Source organism: Gracilinanus agilis, chromosome 5 (assembly GCF_016433145.1).
Source record: "Gracilinanus agilis isolate LMUSP501 chromosome 5, AgileGrace, whole genome shotgun sequence".
Classification (NCBI taxonomy): domain Eukaryota; kingdom Metazoa; phylum Chordata; class Mammalia; order Didelphimorphia; family Didelphidae; genus Gracilinanus; species Gracilinanus agilis.
Genome location: NC_058134.1, coordinates 252,828,013 through 252,846,278, shown reverse-complemented (window position 1 = coordinate 252,846,278; position 18,266 = coordinate 252,828,013). Strand labels below are relative to the sequence as shown.

At 36.1% G+C, this 18,266-nt stretch overlaps 1 protein-coding gene across 1 annotated transcript in view; it reads right to left on the bottom strand.

Moving 5' to 3' along the window:
- PPFIA2 (PTPRF interacting protein alpha 2) overlaps nt 1-18,266 on the bottom strand; it is a 608,808-nt gene that overhangs the window by 9,243 nt on the left and 581,299 nt on the right. Inside the window, exons 22-26 of the mRNA XM_044679176.1 lie at nt 12,723-12,785; nt 11,048-11,077; nt 8,552-8,727; nt 4,208-4,305; nt 529-704 (exon numbers count right to left, since the gene is read on the bottom strand). Of these exons, the coding sequence (XP_044535111.1) occupies nt 529-704; nt 4,208-4,305; nt 8,552-8,727; nt 11,048-11,077; nt 12,723-12,785 (543 nt within the window). The remainder of the gene's footprint in view (nt 1-528; nt 705-4,207; nt 4,306-8,551; nt 8,728-11,047; nt 11,078-12,722; nt 12,786-18,266) is intronic.

The following is an 18,266-nucleotide window of genomic DNA, read 5'->3' as shown; positions in this document are numbered from 1 at the left end:
TTCCTTCCTTCCTTCCTTCCTTCCTTCCTTCCTTCCTTCCTTCCTTCCTTCCTTCCTTCCTTCCTTCCTTCCTTCCTTCCTTCCTTCCTTTCAAACCCTTACCTTCCCTCATGGATTCAATAGTATGTATTGGCTCCAGGGCAGAAGGTGGTAAGGGTAGTGACTTGCCCAGGGTCACACAGCTGGGAAGTGTCTGAGGCCAGATTAGATTTGAACCTAGGACCTCCCATCTCTAGGTCTGGCTCTCAATCCACTGAACTACCCAGCTACCCCCAGTTTAGTTTTATTTTTAAAAACCCCTTAATTTCTGTCTTAGACTCAATATTGTGTAGCAATATTAGAAGAGCAGTAAGGACTGGGTAATGGGTATTTAAGTGACTTGCCCAGGGTCATATATCTAGAAAGTGTTGAACCCAGAACCTGCTGTCTCTAGACCTGGCTCTCTCCCTACTGAGCTACCTAGCTTCTCCCAACGCTTTTGTTTATATAGACATTGATTCACTAAATCTGAAACACCAAATGTCTTGCCTGTGTATTCTGTGTAGGAATCTGTAATAACAAAGCCAAGCTACTATAGTCAAAGTTCTCATCCAAGGCTATCAGGGATCCATGCACGCCACTTTCTAGCACATTATTTGCATATTCTCGAAGTCCAATTGCTTGTATCCAGCGAATCACTCGGTCGTTGCTCCACACCAACACATCTGGAAACAAAGGTCAACAATTACCTGGGAGACTTCATAAGCAATCAAAATAGCAGCTATCTTTTGAGCAAGTTCTTCAAGGTCAAGAGTCACCAGAGGTCCTATTTAATAAAGGCAAGTAGGCATGTAGGAGATAAAAGCTGGGCTAAGCATCAGGAAGACCTGAGTTCACAGACACTTACAATCTGTGCGGCTCTGGGTCAGGCCCTTGACCTCTCTCAGCCTTAGTTTCTTCATCTGTAAAATTAGAATCACAATGATACCTACCACCCATTATTGCTATGAGGAAAAACTGAGAGAATCTTCCTAAGTGCTAGTTATTATATTTCCCTAGACTTCTTCAGGGGCAACAGAAAACCTAGTGTTTGGGTTTTTTCTGGGTAGCAAGCCATTCCCCCCCAACCAGTAATTATTTGAGTACTTTTGATCTAAATAATAAAAGGCTTAGTGACTGATGCCTAGTGTGTAAATTCAACTATGAATTCAATCAATGTTGGTACATCTATGAAATGCAAATGATTTTCTCCTTTTCAGAAGTATCCTTCATTAAGGTAAAGGCTAATTAATTTAGACAACAAGAGGGGTTTAAGTCACTGGAAATATTTATTTTTTACGCATATGCCAATAGTGGTAAAGTATGATCTCACAACCTCTTAACACGAGATTATTTGATGATCATGCTCACTACCTTTCCTGGTCTTCCGTTCCCTTGTCTTAGAGTCTCTTCTAGATCTATGTGAGATGTGACCAAGAGCAATAAAAGGTACTTTTTAAAAAAACTACCCTCTCTCTCACAGGGCCAACTTGTACTTGTGCTCAATGACAGACTTCCTTCTTGATTACATCTTTGCCCCATTAGTTCTCAGATTTCAATCCAACCAAACAATAATGCATTTGAAAACAACCTTCAGTTTGGTAGGGGCCCCAAACAAAAGGAAAATAAACAATTCAATTTTGAAAATGGAAAAACACTCTCTCTCTGCTAAATAAGGAACCTAATGTGTCATGAGAAATGCATGGTATGTGCCTATCAATTCTCCAGTGAACCATGTAGGGAAATGAGTTAACCAATCATAAGATCACGAATGCAAGATCATCCTAGGAGAATTAACATTGTGGGCTAAGAATTTTGGAGGGAAAACAGTGCTGACATTGTGCAGCTGAAAAACAACTAAATGCTGCCAGACACCTGACAAGCTCTGAAACAAAATAAAAAATACATCAATAATTTTGATTAATTTTGGAGGGAGGGACAGAGCATTTGTTTTTCATATAATACATTAAGGTTCAATGAAGCCTGAAATCATAGTTTACCCTCATTTATTTATGCATCAGCAAATACTGATTTTTTAAAAAATGCTATTTATGTCAACCACTATACAATCAGGAACAAAGAATAATATGACTAATCAGGGTCATATATAGGCTCTAACCATTTTCTTTTAGACTATAAAGGGAAGAAATACTTATGAGCCATCCCTATCTTACCCTTTTATTTCTTCCCAGAGGAAAACAAGTAGTGTTCTCAAATGGATATGGAATCAATAAATTAATATTCAAGTTAAAAATTTCTAGAACCTTTTTTTTGTTTTTTCATTTTCATAATATTCATCATTGAGAGCTAATTCAAATGCTATTATTTTTAATGAAATTAACCATTAAATCTAACTGACCCATTTTGTAGTTACAGAATGGGCAGTAGTAATTGGGGGAAGGCAGGACATCTTAGGATTCTACTCTTAGAATGAGATGATTTTTTTAAAAAAGAGGGTTGGGATGTGCATCAGAAGTGAGTAGAACGGGCAGCTGGGTAGCTCAGTGGAGTGAGAGTCAGGCCTAGAGACAGGAGGTCCTAGGTTCAAACCCGGCCTCAGCCATTTCCCAGCTGTGTGACCCTGGGCAAGTCACTTGACCCCCATTGCCCACCCTTACCAATCTTCCACCTATGAGACAATACACCGAAGTACAAGGGTTTAAAAAAAAAAGTGAGTAGAAGCCATAGAATGAAATCAGAGAGCCATCAAAAGAATTGTTCACAAAGAAAGAAAACCTTCAAAAATCACACTCATGTGAAGGGACAAAAAGAAATAAGTTTTCTGGACCCAGCAGTGAAATTATTATGATTTAAAAAACCTGGAATAATCTACTGAAAATCATGGGACTTTTATCTGTAAAAGAATGCACATATACTATAAAATGCATGCAAGAAATAAACAATGCTGTGAAAACGTCTTTAGGAACCCAGTTAGGTGCAATGAACAAATTGAATGAATGACTTTATTGAGTGTTTTTATGTGCCAAGTCCTCTGCTCAAAGGAAAACACTAAACAGAAGAACAGTGAAAATACTCTCAATATGCAATATATCTTTTATCTTAAGGACCCATCTTTCCATTTGTAAATGTAAAAAGTAAAAGTAAGAGAAATGATGATGTACTCAATACTATTTTGGACAAGAAGTACTTCACCTTAAATCAACTACATGGCAAAAAGGCCAATCAATCAGATAAGAAGAACATGAAGGTGGAATGAAGAGAGTGCAGAAGTTGGTATCTAAAACATGGGTTTTGAGTCCTAGCCATTTCCTAGTCAGTTTCTTTATCTGTAAAAGGAGCACCCCAGAGTTGTTATGAGGAAGTATCTTAGTCACTAACAAGAGGGCTGTAAATGTGATTATAGGAAAATAGGTACTTGATCTATGATTTCATTGGTATGAGGAACTCCTGGGCGGGGAAACTCCCTCTCCCAATACAAGTCAGCCATTTATATAACCTTAAAGTATTGTCAAGAATACTGAGAGGCTGAGGGACTTGTCTGGGGTCACACACCAATAATTTGCTAGAGGTGGGACTAAATTCCTTTTTCTTCTCTAATTGCTACTGCTAGAGTTTCTAGTACCATGTTAAATAATACAGGTGATAATAGATAGACTTGTTTCACTCCTGATCTTATTGAGAAGGCTTCTAATGTATCCCCATTGCATATAATGCTTGTTGATGGTTTTAGGTATATACTGTTTATTATTTTTAGGAAAGGTCCTTCTATTCCTATACTTTCCAGTGTTTTCAATAGGAATGGGTGCTGCATTTTGTCAAAGGCTTTTTCAGCATCTATTGAGATAATCATGTGGTTTCTGTTGGTTTGCTTATTGATATGGTCAATTATGTGAATGGTTTTCCTAATGTTGAACCATCCTTGCATTCCTGGCATAAATCCCACCTGATCATGATGGATAAACCTCTTGATGACTTGCTGGAGTTAGAGGTGGGACTCAAGCCCAGGTCTTGATGACTGAGACCAGCTCTCTCAATCTATTAAATCTACCTGGCATAAATGCACTTTATTATTTGTAATAATCAAGCAACATACATCTGTATAGGTTTTGGGGTATTTTCTTCATTGTTAATCTAAATATTCATCATAAACATAAGCAAATGAAATCAAATAGGAGAACTTAGCAATGCTAAGGAAATCTAAATTTTATCTAGGTAGAGAGTGTCTTACCTTTAATTTCATGTTGACTTGCTTCCCGTCTCCTTTCTAGTTCTTTCCTGTCATAATTCAACCTCTTTAAGCACATAATTCCATATTGTAAACTTGTTCTGTTGTGTTTTTAGAAGGGAAATAGACATTCAAAAAGGTAAAACGATTGTTTTAAAGAAAGATCAAAATTATTATCAAGCTTTTAAAGACTTTCTCCAATTGGCTAACAATAGAATTCTAACAAGTATTATTTTACTAAAAGATGTTACTGCAGATTCACTGGCATATAAAAAACAAACAAAAACTCTTCTTCCCTTGTGTGGAATGAAATGAAAAACTTTTCAAACAAATAGTTGAGATGCAAATACCAGAAAAGTGACTGAAAGAAATAGAAAGAGGATGAGACCTCCAAAGAATTCAATCTTCAGGAAGCTGATTTATGAAATAATTTGGATTTAAATTATTCCCTTCCAAAAATAATTATTGCGCTCTTACTCTACTCATTGAACTCTGCTAGGTACCTTGAAAAACTTAATTGGGGAAAGAAGGCCAAAAAAAGAAATGAAACAGTTACATGACAATTCAAACTACTATGTAGCTTACTTATCCACATGAACTGAAAGATGTGGTTTAATGTGGCAATACCATTTCTAAACATCATCATGGCCTGAGAACGGCCCCAGATTCTCAAAAGCTATGTTGGCATAGCTTTTTATTTTTGTATTCAGGAATTTTATTTGAAAAATGTTACAAATGTCAGTGTAAATTTGTTGGTTCTTGCCATTTTTAACAGGGGGGATCCTTCAGTGGAGACATGGAAAAAGTTTTCATTTGGATTTTGAATAAATTTGTTGCCCATGAATGCTACTTTGTCAAGGTCATCAGCTACATAGGAAAATATCAAATTAACCCAGGTTTAATGCATACCACGTAGCACTGAATTTTATATCCAAACAGAATATTGAGGTATTTCTAGAAAGACCCTTAAAAACCAACCATTTTAGGGAAAAGTGCTTACAGGTATTAATTTGGGAAAGAGTAACTTAGAGGTAATGAAGTATCTCTTTTGTTTTGGGAACAAGTCTGGATGAGTTTGAAGAGGCTTAACATCAGGTTGGCCGTAAAGTAGAATGGGATTTTTAGCTATAGCAATTCTTTAAGGTCACTTCTTAAGAAGGAGATGGGCTACAGAATTAAGAAGGCAATAGGGTAGAGAAATTATCTACACTGATGAAATCATAGACGAATGAAATAATGTGACATTAATGTTCAAGATGACTGAAGATGGCCAGAAATAAGAAATGGGAAAACTAATTAGAAGGTTTTGGGAGTATTCAGCGATAAAGGGATAAAGACACAAATTAGGGTGATGGTAATAGGCATAGAAATAAAAGAGAGATAAGACACTGAAACACTCTAAAGGGAATATAAAGTACTTGCTAATTGAGTGAGTATGGCGAATAACAAAAGGAGAATATTAAAAATGTGTCCCATGTTTTAAGCATGAGTTATAGGAAGAATGGGACACTATTGATAGAATATTGAAGTTGGGAAAGAGAGGGGGTTCCAATAAATATGAGAAGTTCTTAAAATATAGGTTATTCATTTTAATAATTAATAAATTAAAGGCATCAGGAATAACTATCTTATCTTGTATGAATGTTAAATTTTTATATTGGACTTTTAGTAACCTTATTTATACTCCTATGACATTCAGAGAGAGGTAGACATAGAGAAAGACAAAATGATCTCCTATATACTGTGTTACATATTATATATGGTATACTATATCCAGTATATTATGTTGTAATTACGTGTAAAATAATTATATATTACATAGTATTATCATAATATTATATATAATTTGTTATTCATTAAGAAAATCAAATTAACTAACAATCTTTATTCAGGAAAGGGATGATGTTAACAGTGATCTATGGACAATGATCCTTCTCTATGTCCAGAAAAGAGAAGCCCAATTGCATGGCCCAAGGATGAGCAATCGCAAATCTCAGTGAATTGCCAAGATAACAATCCATTATGTGGGAATTCTGATATCTGCATAGACATGAAATTGAGAGAATAATGGGGGAAGGGGGCAGGACAGTGTAAGAAATTTCTTATTTAAGGCAGATATATATGATTTCATCATATATATGTGTAAGTGTTATAGGAAAAGGAGACTTTCTACTTAGTTTATACTATAATTTCTTGATATAGAGACAACATTGGGGCTATATAGTCTATTCAGTCCACATCTAAAGAATTTTGTTCAGTCCTGGGCAGCACAGGTTTAGAGGGATTATTGACACTGGCATATGTCCACAGAAAGGCAAGAAAGTTGGTGAGGGGTCTAAAAAGGCAATATCCATTCATTATTTTTTAAGCATGTGATATGTGCTAATTGTAGCTACATGGCACACTGGATAGAATAACTACCATGGAGTCAGAAAGATTCTGTCTTCCTGAGGTCAAATATGGCTTCTGATACTAGCTGTGTAACTCTTGGGCAAATCACTTAATACTATTTTCCTTGGTTTCCTCATCTGTAAAATGAGCTGGAAATGGCAAACCACTTCAGTATCTTTGCTAAGAAAATTCCAAATGGGGTCATGAAGACAGTGATGAAAACAAAACATCAAATATTCTAAATCCTGGAGATACAAAGGCAAAAACCATCTCTGTCCTTGAGGAACACACTTCTGAATTACGTATGAGTCCCAGTTTTAAGCCTGAGTGATAGGAAGAATGGAACACCACTGATAGAATACCGAAGTTGGGAAAGAAAAGGGGTTCTCTTAAATATGATATTCCTGAAAATATAGGCTATTCATTTTCATAATTAATAACTTACAGTATATAATAATAATATGTAAATATCTAGATAAGCATAAAGTAAATAAGAGATGAAAGGGTGATAACCTCACAGAGAAAGGACTCTGGTAGAAAGTGAGATTTGAAATGCATCTTGAAGGAAGCTGGGGAAGTTAAGAGATGGGGTTGTTAGGGTGGCAAGTCTAGCTAAGAAAAGCACCTAACACGAAGCCCTAGTGATGGGAGCTGGAGTGTTGGGTGAGAGGAACGGCAAGTAAACTATTATTGCTGGATCATAGAACATGTAGATGGGAGGCCAGTGGTTGGAGAAACTGGAGAAAAAGGGGATTTAGCCTGGAAAGGATTCTGGAGAGTTCTTTTAAATATTGGAAGGGCTATACCTCCTGAAAGAAGACTAATCATTTTGTAGGTCTTTCAAGAGTAAAGTATAGCTGAGGGGAAGTTGCAAAGAGGCAGATTTCCACTCTATATACAGGAATAATTTCTAATGAATAAAATTAATGTATAGAAACAAAATGGATTCCCTTGTGAAGTGGGGACTCTGTCTCTGGTGGTAGAGCAGAAGTAGAAGCTGCATGGTCACTTGTCAAGTAGAAGAAATTCTTTTGATGGATAGTAATTTGGACTAGATTACTCCTAAAGTCCTTTCCATCACCAATATTGTTTATAAGCTACAAATCAACCAATTGCAAATAAAAATATTACCTGGATTTAGTAAAGGAAATGGAATTTGAAACTGTTTGACAAGATTGTAACAAGATCTGCAACCAACAGAGTCGAATAATGAAAGAAGAAATTGCGTCTAATACATTTAGAAGCCAGTTATAAATGCATTAGTTTTTACTCTTACCCATCCACAGGGCCTCTTTAAACTTTTGCAGTTCTCAGTGGGTGAAAGCTTTACATTGCTAAGCAATGTGTTTTCCACCTATAACTGCATTAATTAGCCAGTATCTCTCCTCTACCTTCTGGTGGTAGAGAGTAAAAATTTAGAAGCACTTAAAAGAATAGAAACATTTCCTTCAGGGAACAATCCCTTCCGATTTCTATTTTTTCTAAGACCATCATCATCAACTAAAGAAAATCTGACTTTCTCGACTTCAATATCAATACGTAATTTGCATATATACATTTCATACTTAAAAAATTAGAAATGAATAGATGTCACTTGTTTTAATTTCATTCACAAATAACGTTGCTCTATTTTTAAAGAAGTCAATAAAACCCCCCCTGACATTTTCTAGAAGAATTAGTTTGGTAAAAAGGATCCTTGTTATTTTCCACTAAGGAATTTTGTTCTTCTTCAGTCATAAATAAGCTATCAGTATGCATTTGCTGAGCACATAGCAAGGTATCAGAGATCAATCTGTTGCCCTGATGTACCTAGAGAAAGTGGAGATGTATGCTAATGCTCAATGCATCACATATTCTGCAAATATAACATTTTGTTCTACTTTTCTTATAGAAAAATGCATGTTATCCATTTTTATTCCATTCTGATTGATTATTCTTTGGGGAAAAAAAACCTACCTATGAAAGCTATCCACCATTTTTAAATGGACCCGGAGATCTTTTTTCGTCAGGTGATCTAACATTCTTGCATCTACCAGGCATTCCATAAAGTAACTTCTGTATTGAGGTAAGCCCAAGCTGGGAAGCCACTCATTACCAATCCACTCATGATTCATATCACCATAAGCCAGAGTCTGCAGAAAAACAGGACACTATAATTTATTTATAGCAGTCAGTTTCTAAGCCGAAAAACAAGATGGCGATTTTTATCACAAACCCATTAAAAAGCCCCTCTAAACCTCGCTTGTTTAATTCTCATGATGTATGTGTGAAAAGGGAATAGCTTACTCATGACTCAACTCTCTTTCTTGCTTGCTTTAAGGAAAGAAAAGTAAATAAACATTTCTCCATGCAAATGGAAGTGTTTGTTGATTTGGTTTGTATTTGAAACTTGTATCATTACTCTTCAAAAAAAAACAAAAGCAAAAATGAAAAATCAATGTCTCGATGATAAGGAAATATGTATAGTGAAACCCATCCCTAGACTATTAATGGATTTATCTCACTATGCATCTTGAGTTATGCATTTACAGAGAAGCTCCAGAGAAGGAGCTGTAATTGATTAAGTTCATTAGTTGCACTTTGCAATACTGCTGTAAATGAAACTACAGAATAATCCTTGGATTTTGAGCACTAATGTCTGAATTATTTAGTGACAAGGAATTAAGAAATTCAGGGAAATTCCTAAGAAATATTTATTTAAACAAAATGAATTTAACTTAACCTAAGTGCCAACTCTATGCAAAAATTACTGCAAGGCACTGTAGATCCAAAGATAGAGATGACATAGGCAGGACCTACTTTTAAAGAACTTTCAGTGAAATGAGAAGAGGTTGAAATGCACACAGAGAACACTGATAGAAAGACTAGTGAGAGAAAATCAAAGAAAGGAGAGATTGTTTCTGCCTGGGGCAGGGGGACGGCAAGGTGTGACAGGAGAGAAGGAAGGACTTGAACACATTTTAAACACATTGCAATGGAAGCGGATGGCATGGGAAGGATTTCATTTCAGGCATTGGAGACACTCTGAGTAAAGGTATAAGCCAAAATAGAGGAGAATGAGAATGGGAGATGAAAAACACGTGTTTGTTTAAAATGTAGAATACATACACATAAAGAAAGGATAAAGATAGAAAGTTTGGAGTAGAAAGGCGAGTTGGATTCAGGCTTCAAAGGGGCTCAAATGTATGGATAATAGTTTTATTCTTTACTCATCAGGGAGTGGATGTTATCATTGGGACACACTTAGATTATTCATACAGGAATGTGAAGGATGGATCGAAAAGGGCTAGAATGGAATCGGAAAGGCTGTGTGCCTTACTGCAATAATTCAGGCAAGAAGTTATGAGGGTGTGAAATAGTTGAGTTGTGGAGAGAATACAAGGGAGGGGATGAATAAGAAAAGGATCAACAGAACTCAGAAACTGAATGGATGTGGCAAGTGAGAGAAAATAAAGAGTCAAAGAAGATTCAAAGTGATGATGACCTTGGGTGCCTGGGAACATAATGATGGTGAAGTCAGTAACAGAACAAAGAGGGTAATGAGGGTTTGGATCCATTTGGAGAACCAATAGGATGTTGGGATGGAGTTATAGATTAGCAAATCATTAGCAGAGAGGTTATAGTTGAAGTCAAGTGAATGGGGAGAACTTCCAAGGGAAAGAAAAGTGAAGACTCTCTTGGGGACACCAGGTTTAAGGGAGGGAGAAGTAGGAGAACTCAGAAAAGGAGACTGTGTCATGATACCAAAGATGAACAATAAAGACTATCATGTCATAGAATCTTGGTCTAGAAGTGGAAGGGACCTCAGAAGTCACCCATTTTTTTCCCCCATAATTTTACAGATATAGGAAACTGGAACCTGGGGAGATCAAGTGACTTGCTTACAGTCACAACATAGATCACCCTGAGTGCAGAATCATACTTTCTTTAAACTGATGAATTTATTGGTCAAAACCAAAAAGTATATGCTAATATGGCTAACATATAAAATGAGTCCAAGATTCATTCAGTAGCAGGTACTGAATCCCTGGTCTCCAAACAAACAAATGAACTCTGCATTGTGCACGAATGTTTGAAATTTCTAAATTAATGTTCCATATATATATATATATATATATATATATATATATATAGTAGTCCAGCACTTCACAAACTTTGATCACTTGGAAATTATGTGATCAAAGGAGATATGAATTTTACCCTAGTTAATATGTTTTCCTTTTAGAAGTTACTGAGGAGCTTTTAATAACCTGGTGGTAAACATAGCTGCTGGTAACAAATGGATATTTTGAAATATAAATTTTCAATTTGTAGAATGAAATTGATATCTTATGATGTTTATGATCATTAAAAAAAGCACTGTCTTTATCCTTGCTGATTGCTAATCCATATGAGTTCCTATGAATAAACCAATGCCCAATACCAAGTGATCTGAACATAATAAATTCATACCTGGGCCCAGCTTCCTTCCTCAGATTCTTTCTGTGTTAGCAGAAGGATCAGGTCATCATTAATAAAGCAAGTAAAAATAAAATACATCAAATTAGTCCAGGGGTATAAAATTCAATTAGCGGGATAATTATGAAAAATGTTAATAATTCTAATGTGAACGCAGCCGCACAGATCTGCTTCTCACAAACAGCAGCGGTCAATCAAAAGGAGTTTTCTGGCCATCATGTTTTTTCTAGCTCATTTTCACATCTACAAAACCATGCTAGGCTGTCATAATTTTGTGAAATTTTGTTTTTGGTCATTTCTAAATTTTGACTATTATTTCTGATGAAGACATATATTATCTAATATTTGGTCACCAAGAAACTTGGGAAAATTTACATTCAGAAGAAAAAACTGAGTTTGCACAAGAGTATTTCTATTGAATGTCACATACCGTGAAGAAATATTTCATTTTCAAATTCATCTTCCAGTAAGAATCTTTGTTATTTATGACATTTTCTCACTGGATAATATATACAACTGTATATTATCCATGGTCATGACAAGGATAATGTTCATGACAATTCCATATTTATGAAGCATTAAATAGACTGTAGTAAATTGCTTTTATTTTATTTTAATTAAAAAAAACAACCTGTAGCTTCTGTTTTAAACTCAATATTAGTTCCAAGGCAGAACAATGGTAAGGGCTGGGCAATTGGAGTTGTGACTTACCCAGGGTCACCCAGCTGAGAAGTGTCTGAGGCCATTTTTGCACCTAGAACCTCTCATCTCTAGGTCTGGCTTCCTATCCACTGATTTACCCAGCAATCCTGAGGCTCACTTTCAACAAGCCAGATCTGAAATCTGGACTTTTTGTCTCCAGGCCTGGCTCTCTATCCACTGAGCCACCTACTTATCCCTTAAATTGCTCTTTAAATTAAAAACTAACAAAAAGGGGAGGTTGAGTTACAAATAATTACCAATATACACCTTCGCTATTTTTCCACTGTGGAATTAGGATAGGTATAAATCCATTTTCAAAACTGTTCTAAATGATTCAGTCATGAGTTACTGTGTAATTTTAAAAGGACTGAAAGAGCCACTTTACACTAATTCTAGAAAACCAAACTGTAATAAGAGCAGAATCATCAGGCTTTGCCGCCAGGAAGCCACAACGCACAGGCCCTTCAACGTCGTAGAGACAATTAAGCTTAGCAAATATAATCAGTTAAAATAGAGAACTACCAGATGGCATGTTTTCACACCCAAACTAAATATAGCTGAGATGACCAAGTGAGAGAAACCAGATGAATATTTTATGGGTCCTATGCTAAAATTATACTCTGAAGCCTTTCTAAATCCAAAAGGCTATTTGTGTGTTTCAAGTTGGTTGAAATGACTCTTTTCTTCTGAAAATTAGTTTAAAATAGCAAATCATAATTCATACTAAAAATTAGTCCACGTACATCCAAAAGGCTCACGTGGCTCCACTCTTAACTAATCGATTTCCAAAGCCGGACATAAATCATACTGATGTAACCGATTGAGTCAAAGTATTATTTCAGCATTCTAGAATGTCTCATGGCATCTCCCAGGGTACATGAATCTTGCAACTATTAATAAAGGCATGGCATTAGGGTGTGTGAGTGTGAGGAGCAGCTTAAGGTCAAAGAAAATAAAAACTACTGACCGTTTTGGCTGGAGCAGCAAGGTTTTCCATTTCTTCATGGGTCACCCAAACATTGCCTGAGGGCTAAGGACCAGGCCCACAGGGAAGTAGGTAGAATCCACATTGGGTAAGCAGGATTAAAGAACAAAGGTAGCGTCACTGTAAGTCAACAGCCGATAGCATCACCATCAACATAGAGCTATGTTCTTGCCTCTAGAGTAAGCATGAATGACATGGTAGAAAAGTCCACAGGGCTTTTAAAAATCTTTCACATCATCTAAGAAGATTAAGCAGTAAAGGTCATGCTATGCATTATAAGTAGATTAAAAATCAATACTCTGTTATTATTAATCAGCAAAGGAAGAGACAAGGAACTGGACGCTGATACAGGGAACTCCAGATGAGGAAAAACTATCTACCAATGTAGATGGGCACCTTCTCTTCGACATATGGTTGTTTTAGACAACTCTCCTCTGGAGAGGGAGACTTAGGGGACTTGAACCAAGGTCACACAATCAGTATGTACACAGGCCAGATTTGAGTCTAAATCTTCTTGATTCCAAGGCCATCTTTCTACTCTTTATGCGGCAGTTGCTTCTCCAGAAAAAGAGAAAGAAAAAAGGAAACCATGAATTACAAGATTTGTTAACTCTATTTTCTGGAGCAACAAAGAACTGATTCAATGTGTTAGATATTTTTATAAGGATTTTTCTGGCAGGCTATAGCATAATATTCACTGTAGTGTTGTACAAAGTCATATTAAGTAGGAATATTTTAGTGTTGCTAGAAAGAGAATATCAAAAACAGGTACATATGTATGTATGTATGTGTGTATGCACCTATCTATCCATCCATCCCTCCATCCATCCATCCATCCATCCATCCATCCATCCATCCATCCATCTAACCTTCTACATATGACCATATGAATCTTCTTGCCTCTGAGGCTTTCTCTCCATCCCTTTTTCTTTCTCTCTATAATCTATATAGGTAGCCATGTGGGCAGCTTGGTGTCAAAGGAGATAGAATGCCACATTAAACACACATTGCTTTTATCTGAATGATTTCTTCCTTTCACAATTTGGTAAATACATAACATTCACATTTTTTAAATTTTAAATAAAAATCAATTAAGGCATATCTTGTTAAGCAACATGTTATTAGGACTTTGTCTAAGTGTCTTTGTAAGAAAATGCAGAATTTTTATTTGTTCTGTCATTCCTCGTGAGCCCATTTGGAGTTTTCTTGGCAGATATACTGGAGTGGTTTGCCATTTCCTTCTCCAGCTAATTTTACAGATGAGTAAACTAAGGAAAACATGGTTAGCTGGTTTGCCCAGGGTCGCACAGCTAGTAAATATGAGTCTTCCTAACTCTGGGTCTGGCATTCTATCCACTGCACCACCTAAATGCCCTGAAACCTTTCCTCTTTTCTCTATACATAGTATTGTGTATCTGGGTATATGTGCACACACACACACACATATATACATACTCACACATTGATATACATCGATCCCACCATATTGCAACATTAATTCTGTGGTATATATATGTATAGAGCTGGATATAAATTTTCCTTGGGATTGGGATTTCATGCTGAGAAGGCTGTTATTAATTCAGTTCAGCACCTAGTCTGTAATTTTGAGCATTAGAGAATTTTCTTGGATAGCAGAGGATAAATGACTTACTTAGAGTCCCACAATTATCTGTCAGATACAGATTATCCTGACTCGGAGGCTCTCTCTCTCTCCCTTTTTCCTTCTCTTTATAACTTATGTAAGCAGCTAGGTGTCATAGTAGAATGCCAAGCCTGGAGTCAGGAAGATTCATCTTCCTGAGTTCAAATCCAGCCTCACTTCCTAGCTGTATCACCTTGGGTGTGTCACTCAATCTCGTTTACCTCAGTTTCATCATCTATAAAACAAGCTAGAGAAGTAAATAGCAAACCACTCCAGTGTCTTTCCTAAGAAAATCCCAAATGGGGTTACAAGGAGCCAGGCACAACTGAAATAACTCAATAACAAAAACCACAACAGGGAACTATACATATATATGTATGTTTGTATGTATATATATTAACTAATCTATATCATGCTCAAAAAATATACCTATAATAGATTTAGAGCTCGAGGGAGCTTAAAGGTAATAAAATCCAATCCTTCTATTTTATAAAAGAGGAAACAGAGGTCAAGAAAGTAAAATAACTTGGCTAGAGTCACATAGCTAGCAAGAGTCTGAGAAGGGATTCAAACTCAGGTCTTATTCCAAGTCTTCTTTATTCACTTTCTCCCCTAGTTGGCCGTCAGGACATTCAGCATCATTGAAGAACTTTCATTCCACTTAGGGAGAGTTCTTCTAATTTCACTTGTTTCAAAGCTACCTCCATGAACATATTCTTAAATATTAGATATTATATTATTTATGTAAATTTAGAGGAACAGGACAAATTACAGAGAAGTGTTTGATGGGAATCTATTCCCCAAGAAAATTGATTTCCACTGTAAATTTTCTAGAAATCCTGAAATACTTCCTAAATTCTCTTTGACACCCTGATAGGTACAACTGCCTTTCCTCAACCTATAACCACTCAATTGCTTGGTCTTTCTAACTCTGAAAGGTGATCAGCACTGCGGGATTCCAAGGACAAAGGTGATGTCAGCCCAATCACCTGCAAATTTTCCCCACAGTCTTATACTTCTGACCTTGACAGCCTTATGAATAATCTAATTAAAAACATTTTTATTGGGCACCTTCTCCCTTATTGGCCTGCCCATTAAAAGGACTAGAATAATAGCAATGAAACAGAACACATTTTACAACTTTGTCAGATATCAAAAAATAGCTGCAAAATGGGCAGGCATAATTTCATGGACATTTAAGGTCCCAGAGGATGATGTGATTTAATTGAACAAATATTTATTATGCGCTGCATTGTTTCAGATGTTGTTTTGACCTTCATTACACAACACAGAATGAAAACGGTAAAATAGTCAGTGACCTCAAGGAGTTCACACATTCAAGTAATAGAAGGAATATGTATTGGATTCCCTTCCCTTGAACATCCTCAAATTTTATAATGTACTTAACTTCCATTCCTTTTAAGGTAAAATTTTTAAAAAGTTTTTAGAATCCAGAAGCCATTTAAGTTGTGGTTTTTTTTTCTTGGCTTATAAAGTCACGTTTCTTTTACTAAATATGAAACTCTTTCCATCAAATGTCAGCATGAATGTTTGAAGCATTAAATCATTTGGAAGGAATAGCTTTTACAGACTGTCTTAGGAGTACAGATTATACTCACTCAGCTGTCACTCTCTTCTTTCCACCCAATGATCTCCATGATTTGCCTGAGTTGTTTTATTTATTTGTTTGTTCAAAGTGCCCTTCACTGATAACTTGAGAGAAAATTAGTTTAATTCAGTCTTAGTCTAGAAGTTTGAGGAACAGAGAGCTTAATTTAGAAGCCTGATAGTGAAGCTTTTGAGACCTCTCTGACAAACACTAGGTTGGCTGGTACTAGGAAAAACTTTTGGTGGGTCCTCAAGAAAAAGCCTAGGTTGATTTAAGCAGAAGTCTGCAAAGGACAACGCTAGATAACTGACCGCTGCTGTCTTCTGGACCCTCCCAAGTAAACCAAAGCAATTCCTGACTCTCGGATGATCAATTATAATAATAATAATAGAATAATAATAGATTTGTGGCAGGTAGGTGGCACACTGGAGAGAGTGCAGGGTCTGGAGAAGACTCATCTTTCTGAGTTCCAATCTGCCTTCAGACACTTAGAAGCAAGCTGTGTGACCCTGGGCCATTGTTGGCCTCAGAACCTTATCTGTAAAAGGAGCTGGAGAAGAAAATGGCAAACATCTCCAGCATTTTGGCCAAGGAATTTCCAAATTGAGTCACAAAGAGTAAGAGACAACTGACAAATGACTGAAATAACAACAGAGTATACAGATCCAGTGCTAAAAAGGACTTAAGACCATGTAGCCCAATTCCTTTATTTTATAAATGAGGAAACTGAGGTGATAGAGAGGTGCCCAGTATTACACAGCTGGTATGTAGTAGAAATGTGGTGAAAACTGAGGGCTTCTCACTCTAAATTTAACAGCCCTTTCCTTTTTTTTTTAAACCCTTATATTGTATCTTAGAATCAATACTGTGTATTGGTTCCAAGGCAGAAGAGTTTGATAAAGGCTGGGCAATTGGGGGGTAAGTGACTTCCCAGGGTCACACATTTGAACTCAAAATCTCTCATTTGTAGATCTGGCTCTTAACTTCTCTGTTCAATAATATACACATTTAGTAATTAACAAATCCAATGAACCATATCAAAATACAGTGAGACAGTTTACTTCGAATAAGCCCTGAATATATCTGATGGATGCTGCATAGTTAACATTCTGAAATGATACTAAACTGACATGTCATATGAGAACTTCAAAAAAGAAAATTTCTGAGCAAACGCTGACAAATACTCCCAACACTTTCCTCATTAAGTCTGAGGGGAAAGAGGCCACAAACCAAAATAAATATTAAAATTGAGTTTGTGGAATAAGGACCTCCTAAATTATGAAAGTTAATTGGGAGCAAAAGAAAGGTTGAAAAGAACCAGATGTCATGCTGTCAGAACAAGAGAATGACAGAAAGCAGCTAGACTTAAGGACAGTCCAGAGAGCTAACCTAGATCAAAGGGATGGGCTCCTGTCACTTTATCAGTAATGCTGGGACATTCAGACTTGATAATTCAGTTTTTGCTGTTTCCCTAGATCTATTATGGTAGCTTAAAGTGTTCACCAAAAATACTTAGTATATTTTTCATTATACATTAATGTTATGAAATGTTTCACGTACATGTACATATGCATGTGTGTATATTACTTATGTATAGATTATGTAGATCCATTAAAATATTTTTTCTTTAGAGAAATTATGTGAGTAAGAACTTAAACGATTCTAAAGTATGGTGAATAAATTTTTTTAAAAGAATGATGCAGAGTGTTAACAAGTAGAAAAAAATTTGTGCTGCCAACATAATGAGGAGCCCATCAGGTTCATATGACATAGAAGGCGGTGTTGTCATGAGCTTATCTTGTGTCTTAGTATCAATAGCAAGTATTGATTGGTTCCAAGCAGATGAGGTAGATAATTGGAGTTAAGTGACTTGACCAAGGCCACACAGCTGGAAACTTGTGAAGCAAGATTTAAACCATGACCTTCCATGTCCAGTCCTGGTGCTCTATTCATTGAGCTACCTAGCTCTTTCCAATCATATATGTTTTTTTAAATTTGGTTTGGGGTTATTTATTGTACTTTTATGTGGGTATATATATATATATATGGTTAAATTACGAATCTAATTTATGTTTTGAATCATGGCTTTCAGGCTATCTTGAAGAACTGTATATAAATCAAAATCTAAAATATCAAATTTGAAAGATTTTGGAGGAAGTCTGTTAAATTCCAGTTCATAGAAGGAAATAATTACATGGTAATTTATCTCTTTAAAGACGTTTACTACTACTACTACTACTACTACTACTACTACTACTACTACTACTACTACTAC